The sequence below is a fragment of the Chanos chanos genome, chromosome 3 (assembly GCF_902362185.1).
Source record: "Chanos chanos chromosome 3, fChaCha1.1, whole genome shotgun sequence".
Lineage (NCBI taxonomy): Eukaryota > Metazoa > Chordata > Actinopteri > Gonorynchiformes > Chanidae > Chanos > Chanos chanos.
This window is the reverse complement of record NC_044497.1, coordinates 8,885,001-8,902,500: the sequence shown is the minus strand read 5'-3', so window position 1 is coordinate 8,902,500 and position 17,500 is coordinate 8,885,001. Positions and strand designations below refer to the sequence as shown.

The window sequence follows — 17,500 nt, the reverse complement described above, 5'->3', positions numbered from 1 at the left end:
AGAGAGAGAGAGAGAGAGAGAGAAAGCATGTGAAAGAGATTGACAGACGGAAGTGAAAATATGAAGAAAAAAGATATTTAGGGAGGGTGAAGTTGAGGAAAAGTGATAGATTGGAGAGGGAGGTGTTTCTGACAGAAATTTGATTAAGAAACAAAGAGTTCAGCACAAATAAAAATCAGGATGTATTGTATTTCTCGGGCCATGGCTAGTAAGGCAGTACAGCTAGGATTCAAACCAGGAATTAAAGATGTTGGATGTATCTCTGAATTGTTTGACAGTGCCCTAAATAGGTGCAATATTTTGGGGCTAAAGTAATGGCCTCCAATCAACCAAACCATCAGTTTAACAATATAGTGTTGCCAAGTTAATCTCACACCATAATGCACTTGCTGTTTAAACATTGCTTTTCTGCGTTCTTGATACTTAAAAACGGAAAAAAAATGCTTTTCTGCATTTTTTTTTAGCTCTATGTTTGCTTAGATTTAGTTGTTAAATGCTAAATAATCCAATGTTGGCCATTTGAGTATGGTCAGGATATTTCACAGCACAGGGGTCTTTCATTTGCCAAGTTGAGTTTGTATGTTCAGCTCTTCTCCTTTCTGTTTTATAATACGGCCACGCTGGTGCTGAGCGGTGGTCTGCGCTGACTCTGTAATAATCACGGTGTAGACTCTATTACTCTATTCTGTGTGTGTGCTTTATTCTCCTCCACCTCCAAACCACCTGTGCTACCCCCCAACCCCCCCCCCCCCCCCCCCCCCCCACACACACACCTATACCTCCTTCCCCTTCTTAGTGTGTTTGCTCTGCCTGACAGCTCCTGTAATCTCCATGGCTTTGTATGTATGTATGACTGAAACACCCTAATGGTGGGGTCCATACCTCACTTCTCAACAGGCTTGATTATGTGGTGTTTTCTAGGCCATCACTCCTACACATATCTCTCTCGGTGAACATCAATGAAGATAAATGAACTGGAAGAGATTCAGATGACTGTTACCACTGACTGATGAATGGAGATTGATATCCTCTGTAAACATGTTTTACTAATGCATCCCATTATTTGAAAAGTTACAAAAAATCTGTCATAAAGTATTCATGTGTGAATATTTGGTATTGTGAACATTGTCTCTTAAATCGTTAAGGTATAAATGGGCAGGTTCGTGACATGTGTAATTGGTTGGACCAGCTGAGTGTCATTTGGTGTTCTTGCTTTCATTTTTTTTTTCTTCCTTTCAGTGCTGGCTATTTTTTTTTAAGTGAAATTGTCATGTTATTTTTATGGTTTCGGGCTTGCGGTTTTAGACTCCTGATTGTCATGTTATTTTTATGAAGTTTGGCTTGTAGTTTGGAATTCTGATTGTCACGGTTGCTTGTGAAAGGGGCCTTATGTCTGCACAGGGCAGGTGAGAAACAGTAAGCATTAGCAGCTGCGCGATCAAAGACTCTGGTGTGTTGCGCGTTTAACCCAAATCCGTCACAGTCGCATGGCGCCCTCCGCTCGACCTGTAATGTAGATCTAGACTGTGATCTGAGAGAAATACAACAACACTAACTTACAGTCATGTCTCTTATTTTTTTTGCCCCCTCGCCCCCCCCCCCCCCTCCCCCCCCCCCCTCTCTCTCTCTCTCTCTCTCTCTCTCTCTCTCTGTCTCTACAAGTCAAAGGCTAATGGACCTGCATGTGAACATTTGCCTTTATTGGACGCTCTGGGCTGTTTTACATACATATTTACAATTTTAAATTTTCAACTTTCATCAGCCTTGACAACTGCCAAAACATCATGGTTCTGGATAAACTACTCACTGTGAAGTTTGGAACAAGACTGTCAGTGTGTAGGTCTTTCCCGGGTCTTTCTTTTTCCATTTCCTAGGCATCCCCTCTGCGACCTTCAAAATATGCCAACCACCTAGCCGTTGGGTGGTTTTCAGGTGGTCAGGACCATAACAGAAATACAAAAGAAAGGAAAAAAAAAAAAAATAACACGCTACAATGGTTCCACATCAGCAGGCCTGTAATCAGTGAAGTCAGTGCAGCCCGAGAGGGGAATTCAGGGAATAGCGCGGCACTTCGAGCCGAGACATTTCGCCATCATTGATAAACTGCTTAGCGGCAGGCAAATTAATGAATCTGGCCTGACGGAGAGCGGCTTTTTTTTTTTTCACGTGGGGGTGGGTGTATGGGAGAGAGAGAGAGAGAGAGAGGCAGAGAGGGGGTGATGTGGGGGTAATCCCGTTCCAGCTAAACGGCTGATCCTTCTCATTCCTCAGATATCAAATGTCAGAAGTGAAATTAGCCTGCTAGCCCCAGATAGGAGTTAACATGCTTTTAAATGGGAAGGGAGGGGAAGGGGCCAGTGAATTCCAGCCCTCTTGGGATGGCAGGCAGGTGCCTTTGAAGTGTCTAATTATCCATCCTTTCTAAGTGCCGACTAACTGTCTTAATGGGCTCTTTCTGAGCAAGGGAGCTCTGCATGTATTCAGCAACAGCACAGCAAAGCGTCGCGAAACGGTAGCCAGAGAGCAGTTAGGGAAACAATTTAATGTTTACTTGGCAGCGCGTGGATTTAGACAGGTATTTTAACGTTGTTCATGAGACAATGTTTAAAAAAAAAATTCATTTAAAATTCACGGCGCGTCTACACATATCTGGGTCGACATTTTCTAAAAATTTACTGTATAAAACTTCATTTTTTTTAAAAAAAAATGTTGACATCGTGCGCTAGTCTTGGTTGAGTTGATTGTCTGTATATCTCCCTGGCTTGGTTGTGTGGAGATACAACGCTGGCTGTAATCTGCCAGCCTCAGGCCTGGCCCTGATGTCTGTGTGGTGAGGGCAGAGTCGGGATGGTTGTGCCAGGCTGGCCTTGGGGGTCTTTGGCCTGAATCCACCCAAGTCGACCCGGCATTACATGAAAGCCCATTTTCTCTTATGGACCAAGAACTCTTCACAGAGTTACGTCAGAAACAAAACTAATGAAATAGCTATTCAATAGAATCTCAACCTTTTCAACCCTGCTGGCGGGTGTTATCATTAGATATAGGTTTGTTGCTACGATTAACGTAAATGATTAATCTTGTAGTGCAGTTTTTCCAAGCTGATAAAATTACCGATTACCTGAAATAACCTGATAACCTGAAATAAGTTTTTCATATAGTTGATAATACTCCCCAACACCTGAAAGCCACATAAATTTCACCATGCCATTAATCAGGCGCTTAGTAACATTTTAGAGTTTGCGTATGGCGCTATACCTATTTTCACTGTTCTCTGGATGTAGAAGTTCCCTGTAGTTAATACCTGTCCAGGGTTTGATCATACCTCACAATTACCAATCACACCCTGTTATCTGGGCCTGTTAGCACCAGTCAAATGCCTCACTATGGTTTTGATGTTCCTCTGAACCACCATTTAGGTGACAGGCTAAAAAAGCCTCGCGCTGAATAGGCCGAATGCTCTATTGTCCAGAATGCGTATTTGATGGCGCTCTCAGCCCTTCAGTGGCCATGCACACTGCCTCTGCACAATCATCTGGCCCTGATGGAACACGTCTGGGTATTGTGACTGCTCTCTGCTGTTTGGAGGGACTCCACTCTGAAGAGAGGGGGTGGCTTGGATGTGAGAATATGAAAAAGGGTATGGGGGGGTGGGGTGGGGGGGGTGGAACTGGGCTTTTAGCATTGGTGTGATGATGACTCGAGGTGGATGGGTAAGTGAAGGAAGGAGTCTTGCCGTCTTTGATTCCTCCCTCACCACCAAAGGCCTTGTGCTTCTGTACTTGGGTTCAGAGACATCCAGCCCAAGATGTGTCCCTGCAGAGGCCCTGATGGCACATTTAGACCCGGGGGGACCCTGGGCTACAGAGCAGTCTGGGACTTGGTGGAAAGCGCAGGACAGCGTGTAAGCGTTTGTCTTTGTATGCGGAGGGACCAAAGTGGTATGTGTGGGAGCCTTCAAATTTGCATAGATGTATATTGAGGAGAACACTGATCTGGGTTACGTGGGAAATCAAACCCTGACAATGGGCGACCAATGAAGATGAGGAAGACTCCCAGACCACAGTCCTTCTCTCATTCCAATTACCCAAAGCATCAGTCATGTTCTGCTGTTTGAATAATACCCCACCTCTCGTGGAATCACATGAGAGAGAAAACATAGCTCTGAGATTTTAGTGAGACAAAACATGTGCACCTCATAGAGGGCTGATATTAATGATCAAACTCTGATGTTGTGACTCCTTGGTTTACTTTTAAGTTTAGAGGGTATAGCAGAGGAGAAATATTTGACTTGGTCTGTTTGGTCTGAAATAACATTTGTCTTGTGTGTGTGTGTGTGTGTGTGTGTGTGTGATTTTGCAGTATTAGATTTAATCAGACTCTGCTTTGTCTACTGTGCACTGGTACCCAGGCTGGGTATAGCCATTTCGCAATGATGTAGAATTAATGATGTCCATTAAGTTACCCAGAAGATGTGTCTTTTTACTTAAATGACTCATTGCTTTCTGAAAGTTAATATTTACCTTGAGATGCTGGTCTTCATACTCATTTCGGTCCTGAGTCAAATAAACACAGATTTAGAGAGCGTATACTGGTAGGCTTTCAGTCAATTTTGTGTAAGACTGGTATCTCTCTAACTGCAACTTTTAAGGCAATACTGAAGCATTATTGAGGCCAGTGAGTTTATTTAATGTAATGAACCATATAAAATCATAAGATTTTTCTTTAGCCTGATCTAGCCAAAATCATAACATCTTTTTTTTCTGATGCAAGGCCTAAGGAAAAGTCCTGTTTGTGTGTTTTATTTGGTTCGTGGAACAGCACTTTCAAACTGCTGCCGTGAAGATCTACTCACCTTCACATAATTGGAAGTTGAACTGCTCTTTCAGTGATTGCTCGCATGGAATTAAGACTCCCTCGGTGGGGGTTACGTTGTCAAACCCCTCCCTCCCTGCCTCTCTGAAGAGGGAGCCAAGAAGTTGAGTCAAAGAATTCTCTACACAATCACTATAATCCCCCATGCTCTTGTTGTGTTGCGATTCCCCACTCAGTGGTGGAGTTTCCCCGCTGGTAAGGTGTTCTCTCTCTCTCTCTGCCTCTCTCTCTCCCTCTCTCTCTCTCTCTCTCTCTTTCTCTCTCTCTCCTTACTCATGGCCTGTGATAATCGTGACTGATTCCCTTCATCTTTGGTACAGGAGCCAGGGCCGGTGAATCAGGTAGTGTTAGCCCTGCTAAGCTGCTTGGAGAGGTGCTCTTATTAAACTCAAGCCAACCGCTGGAATTTTTCATCCTCACCCCCTCCCCACCCCTCCCTCCTTCTCATTGTTAATTGGGGAGTCTCGAATCTCTCTCGCAAGTTGATTTGCAAGAGAAAGAAAAAAAAAAAAAAGAAAGAAAGAAAAAAAAAATAGAAGAGGAGAGAGATTATCGCACAGGAGGAGAGGAGCTTTGAGGCAATTTTTTTTTTCTTCTTCAGCGAGCATCTTTTTACTCCTGTGTTACACACAGCTCCCTCTCATCCCCCCTTGTTACTCGCCAGCCAAACCCGCTCGTGCTATTGACTTTGCCGCTGTCAGAAGTTTGCAGGTGGAGAACCGCTACGGTATTTGGACTGGTCTCTAAGCAGTAAGCACTCCTCCTTGATGGAAAGGGTTTTTTTGGGGGTTTTTTTTTTTTTTTCATATCAAAGCCTACTCATAGGAAACAACGCGCAACAATCCGCAACACTGACGCAAAATGCCCTTCGTGTTTCTCGGATGCATATCGACTGGCAGCGACTGGCTTCGGTGGCTAGAGGGTTGTGAGTTAAACTCTGTATGGAGAGAAAGGATGGTTGGCGTGCGTAGGAATGCGGAGGGGGAGACAAGCTCTCCTATAGAGGGGGTCCCGCCGAATGCATCCTTTACTTCAGCCCGCTCGTCGCAGCCTGGGGGTCAAACCGTTCTCCTCCTCGCAGCTAACAGGCGCCACTACTTTCCTCATTATCTCTTTCTTTTTTTTTTTTTCTTCTTTCGTTTTGTCAATTGTTGTATGCTCTCCTCCCTCTTTCCCCTCCTCTCAGCCTCTCTCATTAAACCTCTTTCCTCTGGTAATGTGTAGGGTGTTTTTTTTTTCTTTTTTTTTTTTCAAGGTATCCGCACCACAGTAATATAATAGGGGCTCCAAACATAAAAAAGGTAGATGCCTGGACTGCAGGATTTAATGAGGGACTGGCAGGGCCGTGAGTGAGGGAGTGAGTGGGAGAGTGTGGAGGATAGAGGGAAAGAGAGCGTCAGAGAGGGAGAGAGAGAGAGAGAGAGAAAGAGAGAGAGAAAAGAGTTCTTGGGCAGAGCAACCGGTCTCTATTATAGTGGCAGAGAAAGCTCCCGAAATACTAGAGCCGGGGCGCGCGCTCTGATCAGAACGGCAGTGAGCACAATTACCTTCTTTTCAAATCCTTCAGTGACACTGCGGGAGGAAGGAGGACTTTGAAACTTGAAAGGCAGGAGCTTGCTTTCAACCTCAAACGCGAGCAGGAAAGGGCTCTGAAATTTGTTCAGTGCTCCCCATCCACCATTAGCTTGTTTCTTCCTCTCGCCTCCAGGCATTTAAGCGCTTTTTGAAAAGATGTTAAGAAATTCAATCACCACAGAGAGACCAGGCTTATTTTTTCCCCTCTCTCTCTCTCTCTCTCTCTCTCTCTCTCTCTCTCTCACCCTCTTTCTCTTATTTTTGCTGCATGCTTTTCCTGAGTCCTTAGAGAGCTGGTCCAATGGTTTTTGTGTTTGGGGTGAATAGACCTGCGAACTGTTGGACTGGATGGGGCAAGCCTTGAAAAAAAAAAAAAAACTCAGAGAAATGAAAGAAAAGTGAGAAAGAAAAGTGAAGTATGAGTGAAGAAAATAATGCACGAAACCTGGATAAGGGAACACGGTCTATGCCGTGCACATTTTCCTCAAGGCTTCATCCATAGAGCATGCACTCTGCAGTTGAGTTCTACTCAAACTCACGGGTTCAGCCCTCAGCAGAAATACAAAGACTTTTTTTGACTACTTGTTCTTCAGCTGTTTGGAAAGATTGCTTCCTGAGAGTAAATAAAGGGGGGAAAAGTGATGAAAAGTGTAATGAGAACAAGTAGCAGAGACAGAGACAGACAACAGCCCCTCCTTTCTGTTTGTCGGACCAAATGAAGAGGCTGTTGACCTCCTGCTGCTGAGTGTTTGCAGAGCCATTTTCTAGTGGCATTCTCTTAAATGATGAACCGTGTTAAGTAGCTCCGTGTTGGTATAATGAACTGCCGGCACTTGTCACCATGGCGATGTGGAGACAGTGGTGGGGGGGGGGGGGGGGGCAGGCAGGGGTGACACTTGTTTGATTGAGCGCTGTGTTAACCGCTTGACCTCGCAGGGACATGAATGAGCTGGCTGACGAGAGAACAGATGTGTTGAAATAGAAGAAAGAGCGGGTGAGTCACCTTATAGACGCTAGACAGAGAACGAGAGAGAGAGTGAGAGAGAGAGAGAGAGGTAGAAAGAGACACAGTGAGAGAGAGAGAGAGTGATCATCGCAGGAACTGTTGGCTTCGCCTTGCATATGATGATTCTGTGAGGCTTTGTGGGAATGGGCAGCATATCTGTAGCACTCTGAAACTACAGCGAGCAGAGCCAGTCACTACAGGGCTTAAGCTAATAGGACTTCGGCAAAATGCGGATTGGTTTGAACCAGCAAGGGAGACTGGAGTAGTTATCCCCTTAAACTAGCACTGATATCCCTTAGCATGACTGCATGTTCAGCCAATTTCATAAGGTCAAAATGTGCTGTTTGACCTTCTAGTCACTGTTTGCTGAAGTGGAAGATATATCTCTTCTGAATCCCAGTCAAGATGTGGTCAGCCACATTTAAATTTATACGCCTTTAAGCATGAACTTTTTCTTGTAACATAGACGCATGCATATATGTATATACGTGTACCTTCTGGCTCTATTGCTTGAATAGGGCCCTCCTCCAAACACATCACACAGTGCGGCAATGCAAAGCAGCTAGTAGCGTGGAAAGATGTAGCGGCTTGCTTCTCATGTTTGGAGGAGGCGTGCTGCTAGCTCCAGTCATCTAGAAAGAGATTGAGGGAGCAGACTAATGAGTTGGGACATCCCATAAGTGAGCATTCCAAACTGGTAGAGGTGGGGGGATAGGGTATATGCATACTTCAGACCGATAATTAAACTGGATGTAAAACTCAGACACTTTGGACGAGTGCAGTCCAAGCACCCCCCACCCCCACTAAACTTGCTAAGGATTTTAGCACATGTAAAAAGTATCGTTTGCAAAACGTTACTAAGGCAGCCAGATGCTGGTCAGTGAAAATTTGTTTTTCTTTAGCAGATGATTTTTTTTTTTTTTTCACAGGCGTAAAAACCGTACCGTACGCTGAAGAATTTAGTGAAAGTAGACAGACTCGTGTGTTTGGACAAAAGAACATTTCAACACCTCACAGTGATTGAAATCATTGGACAGTTATAAAAATCAGTTACTTTTAGAGTGCCGTTCTGAAAGAATATGGCTGTAAGTAGTGTGCGCCTATTGTTCAACCCTGTCATTTAAAGGACAAATTATATTTCTGTTCGTGTAAACATTTCTCAGGCGACCTGTAGCAGGGTCAGGGTTATGAGATTTTCATTGTTGCTTTTATTTGTGACGGAGCTGTTTATATCAAGACCTTCAGTTCATTCAAACCTAATGGATTCTGTTGCAGTCTGCTCCGGTTTGTTCCTTTAAATCCATGTGTCGAGGACAGAAACGCGGTTCCGAAAATCCCTTTATGGTAATATTGCAGTTTGCAAGAGCAGGCCTATTAATCCAGCTTTACCCGCATAACTGCCATTATTCCCTTAATAAGATCACGGGCTATGCAGTATAGGATTAAATACTTATAACATAACTGATGCTGTCATTTCTCACGGATTGGAGAAGCTCTCGCTTTCGTTCTCTCTCGATGTCATTGAGATGCTAAGACTCGTGGAATTCGCCACGAGTGACAGGAGCATAGGCTGCTCCGAGAGAGAGAGAGAGAGAGAGAGAGAGAGAGAGAGAGAGAGTGAGAGAGAGAGAGAGGCAGAAAAATCTGTATATCTGAGAGTCAGAGAGGGTAGAAGGCAAGGCTGTGGGTACATTGTAAGTGGAGAGCGTTACAGGGGACACACTCTTTAATCCATACACCCTGCTTTAATTGGGTCTTAGAGTGTTGCTCCATGGCTGTTTGTAGGGAGGCCTTGCTCTGAGGGTTTGCTAAATGCTCCAGAACCCTTGGCGCCAGCTCCAGGACTCCCTGCCAGGGTTTGAGTGAAACATTAAAAGAGCCAAGCGCTGGACAGCCGTCCTGATCAACAGCCAATGAGGAACCAGCATAAGGGCCAAAGCAGAGTAGTCTTACTGTAGCGGCCAATGAACCCGAGCTGTGAAAGTAGACTAATCTAGACGCTGGATGATAGATTTTGGAAAAAATATCTCAACTAGATAAATGGAGTTGGATTGAAATAAATGAGAAGATAATGATGATGGCTAAAGATGTTATTTTTCAGAGAAGTTCGTTTTATCAACGAATGACTGGTTTTTCACCATTTGTTTTATGTTGCAGGAAGTCAAGTATTTCCACGTCTTTCATTCTGCCACCTACAGTAAATAAATAAAATCAAAACTTGCTGCACATCTGAACTAATATATAATAATAATGTATGAAAACTAACAGTGGGAATTATTCGCTGGAGAGGAGTTGATACTTAGCACAACCTGTGTAGACAAGGGTCTGACATTAGGCTGGAGATCCTGGCAAAGCTGACCTGGTTCTGGAGAGGCAGGGGGAGTAATCTGCAGTACTGCACACACAGGGGGTGGAGGGACTGGGGGGTCGGGGGGGGGGAGTGTCCCTGTACAAGTCAAGTCATAGCTCTGCAGCCCAGATCAGCCACTAGCACCCCCCCCTTTACTCAGTTAAAGCTGGAATTTGGGGGATCCCCACAGAGAGAAAGAGAAATTGAGACAGACAGACAGAGAGAGTGAGAGAGAGAGAGAGAGAGACTGTGAGAGGGAGGGAGAGAGAGAGAGAGAGAGAAAGAGAGAGAGATGGCTTGTGGGTGTTTGATACTACCCGTGAGGCCATTTAATGGGCAGCCTGGAATGCAGGGGAAAAGACTCAGCTGCCCTCTCCATGGGATTCCAAGTCTTTGAAAAAAAAAAAACTTAGAGAAAGTGGGAGAGAGAGAATGAGAGACAGGAAGGGAGAGAGGGAGTGGGGGGGGGGGGGGGAGACGGGGGGTGAAAGTGAGAGCAACAGGGAAACCCTCTTCTGAGAGCCTCTGTTTTATCTGACTGGAGAGAGCAAAAGACATTCATATGTTCAGTGAACTTGCACGTTTGGCTGGAAGGGACCAAACCCATAGAGTTTAGACTGAATATCCACAACTCTGCCCCAAGAGGAAATGTTCAGAGTGAGACAGTCTGCCTGTGTTTTCACAGTTGCTTTCAGCATGACCCGACCTGTTCCATGCATTTGAATGCTGCTCAGTCTCTACACGTACGTATGTATTTCGATATGTGTTCATTTGTGTGGGCGTGGCCAAGCATGCTTACGTGAGGACTTTTTTTTTTTTTTTTTCCATGCCCAAAAGAAAATTCCTCTATGCCACAATTATTTGCTTTCTGCTATCCCGAAGCCTCACTTGGGCTTTACTTATGAAAATATCACATCCCTGACATTGAGAAATTCAATCTTTGGAGTCTAGTGCTTATTTAACTGAGATGGGCCTGTTTTACTGTCACGCAGTCAGAGCTCTGTATATCGAATGTGTGTAAGTCAGGTGTGCATCTTTAATGTGTGTTATCCAGTGCGTTTCCTCTCGTTGACTGATGGTTTTACAGTCCAGTTGTCCACTTTAGATGCCTCCTCACATTTCACAACAAATTCATAGGTGCAAGTACCTGTACTGCAGTTCAGACATCCAACCGCGTGAGAGCTTTCTTGTTGGAGGAACTGCTCCTGAGTTTATGGTTCTGATATGGATGCACGATAGAGTTACAGATACAGGCCCTCTCACTGCGTATTTTGCTATGTTTGCAACTCAGTTTTACTGAATTGAATTGAACCGAACTGAACCAACTTCATTACAATTCTCAAGAATTAATTTCAGTTCTGGCCCTTCAAGTCCAGTCCAGTCCAGTCCAGTCCGATCCAGTTCAGTTTGGCCTAGCTCATTTGGTCAGCTGACACCAGTTTAATAAGACTGAAATTTCTCTCTCTCTCTCTCTCTCTCTCTCTCTCTCTGTTTTTCTTTCTCCCTCTTTTTTCAGAGGATGAGAGTACAGGAGTTCTGTATCACCGGGAGAGACGCAACGCTCTCACTGCTCAGAGCCCTTCTGCCGGCACTGGGGCCGGTAAACTGAATGAGGAGCCATCCACTTCCACAGAAGAGCGCCCCTCACTGGTGAAGAAGGAGCTTCACAGCTCCCTGCCACACCTAGCTGACCATTCCCTGCCCTACCGTGGTACACTGTTTGCCATGGATCCTCGCAATGGCTACCTGGACCCTCATTACAGTGAGTTACCATTCGCTGGTGCACATTGTGGTTCACAGAGTTTAGTGGTCTGAAGACCCTGTTTGAGCTGCTGCATCTCACAGGGTTTTCTGGTCAGTTATAGCAGTGTATTGTTAGAGTGAGTCATAATTTTCTCTATAAACAGAATAGTAAGCCTACATAAACAATTAAATTTATTGAAGGGTTTGTAACAGTTTGTTGAAGCAGTTACGCACAAACGCACACGCACACTGACACCCCCCCACACACACGCACACACGCACACATGCACACAAGCACACATGCAGGCGTACTCATATAAATATATATATAAGGGGGAAACAAAAGCAAAAAAAAACAAAAACTTTTTAAGCACAGCACTTTCTGGTCTTTGATAGCTCTCCCAGAGAGTCTTCTCTAAGAGTCTCCTGAGGTATTTAAATGATGATTATTATGTCAGTCATTACGTGCATCTTTCAGTGATGCCTGTAGGTCAGTGTGTTTAAGATTCAGCTGTGTACTTGCATCCACTGAGGCACTGCTTTATTCCCTGCGTTAGAAGAAAATACAAAGCCTAAGGCAGACTGATTAGGCCTGACAGTTGACTAGCTGACCTTTCTCTCTCTGTCTCTCTCTCTCTCTCTCTCTCTCTCTGTCTCTCTCTCTCTCTCTCTCTCTCTCCATCTGCTTTTTTTGAGAGAGGTTAGCATGAGGGGGTGGCTAACGTTACTCCCTAATTCCCTCATTAGGACCCTGTCTAAGCACACTACTGCAATCTCCCTCATCAACACACAGATCAAAGCTACCTCAGCAAGAAGTTCAGTCAAAACCCCCCTCTCTTCTTCCTCTGGTACATGTTGAGATGTGTAACAGAAAGACTGAGAGAGAGAGAGAGAAAAAGAGAGAAAGAGAGTGAGAGAGAAATATTGGACAAACTGGGGCCTTTTAAGAGGTTAATTTTGTGGACCACTGTTGGCCGGGCGTTGCCTCCGGACAAGGATTCGATGTGATGGCTTGTTTAGTTTCGCTAAATTGGCTGCGAATTGGGCCTGACAGAGCAACTTTAATCCACAGCGTTTAATGAAAAGGTCTCTCATTCACTCTCTCTCTCTCTCCTTCTCTCTCTCTCTCTTTCCTTCTGTCTGTCTCTGACTCTCTCTCAGCCATTTATTGTAACTCCATTTATTGACCCAGTTCATTAGCTACTAATCTCTCTCTCTCCCTCTCCCTCTCTCTCTCTCTCTCTCTCCCTCTCTCTTTTTCCCTCTCTCTCTCTACCCCCCTTGCCCCCTATGCGTGGCTGCCCGCAGCCTGTACTGAAGCAGAAAGGTTACTTAAAGTCAGAGCAGTGGTCTCTGGAGCATCAAGTGTGGGCAGGACCCTTGCAAGCAGAACATAATTGTCGATTACTGCCTGGTCCAGCTCAGCAAGACTGCCACCTTTGATTGGGCCAGTGAAGGAAAGAGTGAGAGAGAGCTTTGAGAGACTGTGGGGGAAGCAGGGGTTAGGGGGTTTGTCGGAGCTGGGGTGGTGGGGGTGGAGGGTGGAGGGGGGTTCCGGTCCACTGCATCTCAGAGGGAAAGGCTGTCGTGGGGGTTGCCTTTGGCATTGGAAGGGCTTCGGGGTCATGTGGAAAAGTCAGAGTCGGAGACAGAGAGTTCAAAAGCAGCAGGGAGAGTCAAAGGGCCCGTACAGTCTTTAAGGGCTCCATTCTTTCTTGATGGGGGCCCTGAGCAGCAGTAAAATGAACTGCAGGCATAGGAACGCTGATGAAGGGGAGAGCATTGTATGTCGAGAGGGGCCTTCCTTCCCTCTTTCTGTCTTTCTGTCTGTCTGTCTGTCTTTCTTTCTTTCTTTCTTTCTTTTTTCTTTTTTTCTTTCTTTCGTTCTCCCTTGTTAAAGTACTCTACCTATTTGAAAAAGACAGTGCTGTAAGGCATGGTTTGGTGCACAAGTTTTTCCAAAGTTGCACAAGGTGACTTTGTTTTCGGCAATTATTTATTCAGTTAATTTTGACAGGAATCTCTGTTGCTATAGCATGCTTTGATTCTTTGAACTGATTTAGACCTTTACGATCCTTAGTGAAGGACTGAGCGTTTGTTTCACGCATTCCTCTTCTGAAGGCCCCTCCTCTACACCTCCCACCTCCTCCTCCTCCCTTCTCAGTCTATAAACTGACTGTGGTGCCACTCCTACTCACCCAGAGTCTGTGAGGTGTGAAGAACATTGACCTCTGCTCTGGAGCTGCTCCACACACTCCACCCCGGCCCCCCCCCCCCCCCCCCCCCCACCTCCATACCCCACCCCAATTCTCTAGAGCCCCTCGCTGCATTCCCCCCTCTGAGATCCATCAGCTCGTAAATGCGTCCCAGGTGTGCGTGTGAGTGTGATGGAGAGCGGACACGGGGTCTTTGTGCTGTGTTTGCAGAGCGCGGAGGAGAGATGTGAGCCCAGGTAAACCTGATTACTCTTCCCCCGTAGTAGATGTCAGGCCCTAATGTGCCTAAACGTCCCGACACCTGCAGCCCCGCCGCACCTGGCCGACAGAGCCGCGTACAGAGACCTCGCCGAAGAAAAAGTGGGTGTCAGGAAAGAGCCAGGGCGGAGGAGAGGGGGAAAGGCGGGGGGGGGGGGGGGGGGTTTCTCTGTTCTTCTTCTTGTTCTTCTCTGTTCTCCTGGCCTCTTATTCTCCCACTCCTTCATGTCTGGACCATAATACTATGTTTACTCAGAAGATTCACACCCACTTCCAAACATAAAGGAGAGAAGTATTGAGGAAAAATAGCTTCTTTGCGGGCATTAGCGTGATTCCTGAGTCTTAGCCCAAGTCTTAGTCTGTATCCTGCTTACCGAGGCGCTAATACACGAGGCTTTTGCACGGATAAAGCTTTGGAATTGAGCGGGAAGGATTAATGAAAGAAACTGTGTGTCTTAAGATTTTAATTGTCACGAAGTGAGAATGTTATGATGTCTGTTTACATTGTGTGCCGATTAGCGGGTCAGCAGACTATCGACAGTAAAGAACCACTTGCTGGTGAATCAGCTCTGGTTGGTCCTCTGGGATTCTTGTCCTCCTTCAAATGTTTTTTATTTTCTTAAACAGATGCTCTCCTCAGCACTAAGAGACATGTCCCATTATGGGAATTTAAGAATGCAGCATTCAGTGGGTTTTTTTTTTTTGTACGTCCAAACTGTATTGAAATGCATAGTAGAGGATGTTTTGAACGAGGCATCTGGGAAAGGCAAACTCTTAGCTGTCCTGACTGCCTGTAAGTGTTTTCCATTCTTTTACATAAACTTAGATGTCCCAACAGTCCTGGATCATTTCAGTTCCTTAACAAATGCCTCGCTTCGCCAGCAGTTGATTTATTTCCATTCTCGTACATAATCTTGGCAACGCCGATAATCTTTAAGTATTTATCTTCCTTAAAGTACTCTTTGGCATTTCAACGTTTCGGGACTCTGTTCCGTTCCTTGAAGGCACGAGTTTAATAAAAATCGCGTTTCGGCACGAAGAGTGTCATTACCGCAAAGGACGTTTACTCACAGCGAAGCCGCAGTGTTTGTGACTGGCTATCGTCTCTGTGCTCTCTGGTCTTGTAAGGATAAAGATGAAACCCTGCACCCAGTCAGTAATCCTCCGAGCAAAGCCTCATTGATACTTGGCTCCAGACTCCAGTGTGTGCTGTTAAGCTATAGGAGGTGAGGATGAACATATCTGACCAGTGAAGTCATTCAGCCATATCTGTGTAGCTTCATTCTCCGCGGCCACATTCATGTCTCTCCTCACCGTGAGCTCGGATAATCTGCACCTCAGTGCCCTCGGTAAAGCAAGCCAGAGGTGTTAATGTTAGGTGGGGGTTTTGGTCAGGTACACAACAGACTGAGCTTTAACTCAAGTCAGCTACATGGAACGGTCTGGTCTGGACCATTGGTTTGCAAGGAATAGCTTCTTCTCAAATCTATCACCCCCCCCCCCCCCCCCTCCCCCAACACCCAATTCCCCAACACCCCTTCTCGTGCCCCTTGGGATCAAACCTCAATTGGCCACCGAGTTGAGTGAGTTGCCTGTCAAAAAAGCCACAAACGTGATCAGCAGAGCAATATCCAGTAGGTTAATTAGACCAAACTAAAGACAGAGAACAATTCTCTGTGCAGCATCTGAGGGCATTTAAAGGTTGTGCCGATACATCTTATTAAGCTCTCTTCAGTTCTCAGTGGGGCTCAAAACTTGAGAGTCAACGAACTTGTTAGCTCTTTCTTCATCACAAGCGGCGCATCCCAAGTTGTCTTGCTCCTTTAGAACACGGAGAAGAGGAAGAAGAAGGAGGGAAAAAAAAGCTGCGTGAACTACAGAAATAAGCAAAGAGAGCAGACAGGGGAGATGCACTCTTGTACACTCTGAGGATTTTTTGAAGGGCGAAGGCTTGTCTTTGTGATTGGTTCAATATTGGGTTTTAGTTGGGGTGGGGTGCGGGTGGAGGGTGGAGGGTGGAGGGTGGAGGGTGGGGGGGTGGGGGGTGGGAGGCACGGCGCTGCCCTGCCGGAGCACATTGGGGGCCGGTGTGCCGTGAGCTAGCTGCAGGCTCTGGGAAGGGATCGCTTCCATCTTTTGCCTTTCATCAAGAAAGAGAAACATCACCAGTCCCTCCGCATTAGCCCCGATGGTCCAGTGAACCACAGCTAATCGCATGATCCCCTTTTATACAGCTTATTAGAGGAGTCTCGCAGCGTAAGACCGTCCCATAGTCTCACATTCTTCACTCTCTCTCTCTCTCTCTCTCTCTCTTTTTTTTCTCGTGCTTTTTCATTTTCTTATGACCTAAGGGGATAGGGGAAAGAATGCGGTAAATGAAAGCGCTTTCGTGCTAAATAACGTTCTTGTCCTGTATTATAGGACAGATGCGTATGAATTGGAATTTTTTTTTTCCCCCTCTGTGATCTTTATTTTTGTCCGTTACGCACAGCTCTGAAAAAGAAAATTCCAAAATCAGATCCAACATCTGTCTCTCTTTTTGCTCCCATGTTGACTTACCAACAGTTAATCAGTTTGTAAACTCGCAATGTGTTTCTGCTTACGAAAACTATAATCGGACTTTAAAGAAAGAAGGAAATCAACTCACAAAATACAGTAAGGGAAAACCGCTAACGTCCGAATTAGCACAGAACAACAACAAACGAAACGGCAACCTTACTTAGAAACTTGAGCATCTATAACAACAACTTACAGACCCATGGGGTCTTTTTTGCTTTGTGGACAACCACAGGGCAAAACCACAATATTTTCTGTTTTTCTTGTCCTCCTGAAGAGCGGTTCCATTCTATTGGATAATCTCAGTGGGTGTTGAGGGAGGCTTGTACTCATTCCTGTCCCGCCTATGTGTTTGTGTTTGTGTGCAAATCCCCTTATGAAGTTGCTTCGCTGAGAGTGATTTGTGTCTCCTCTCTCGTCGTGAGTAAGAGGTTAACACCCTTATCCTTGTCAACAACCCCCTTCTGGGAGTTCAGAGCAACCTATTGTTTTTCCGTGAAGGAGGAGACTGAGGAAAGTGCTGTAATTAAAATGTTTCCCAACCCCATTATTGTGAAGCTGAGTGATAGAAGAAGGATACATCTCTTCCCCTCATGCTTATCACCCTGGAGAGTCTCACCAGAGAGAGAGAGAGAGAGAGAGAGAGAGGGAGAGAGAGAGAGTGAGAGAGAAAGAGAAAGAGAAAGAGAAAGAGAGAGTCAGGGAGAAGTGGGGGGGGGGGGGGGGATGTGTGTAACAAAGCAGAAAATGAAGAGAGACATAAAAGAAAAGGAGCTGAAGGAGGTCAGACCCATCACAGGCTTAGCGTTGCCTTCAAAGATGCCTGGGACAGGTGGCAGCTCCAGACAATCTCGCTCTGCAGAGCAGCATCCTCTCAGGAGGAGATAAGGGATTCCTCCGTCCACCCTCCCTCCTCCCTCCTCC

The 17,500-nt window shown here is 45.6% G+C and overlaps 1 protein-coding gene across 1 annotated transcript in view; it reads left to right on the top strand.

The window, feature by feature from the left end:
- The window catches only part of gli3 (GLI family zinc finger 3), an 83,309-nt gene that overhangs the window by 8,396 nt on the left and 57,413 nt on the right, over positions 1-17,500 (top strand). Inside the window, exon 2 of the mRNA XM_030769042.1 lies at positions 11,320-11,565. Within this exon, the coding sequence (XP_030624902.1) occupies positions 11,320-11,565 (246 nt within the window). The remainder of the gene's footprint in view (positions 1-11,319; positions 11,566-17,500) is intronic.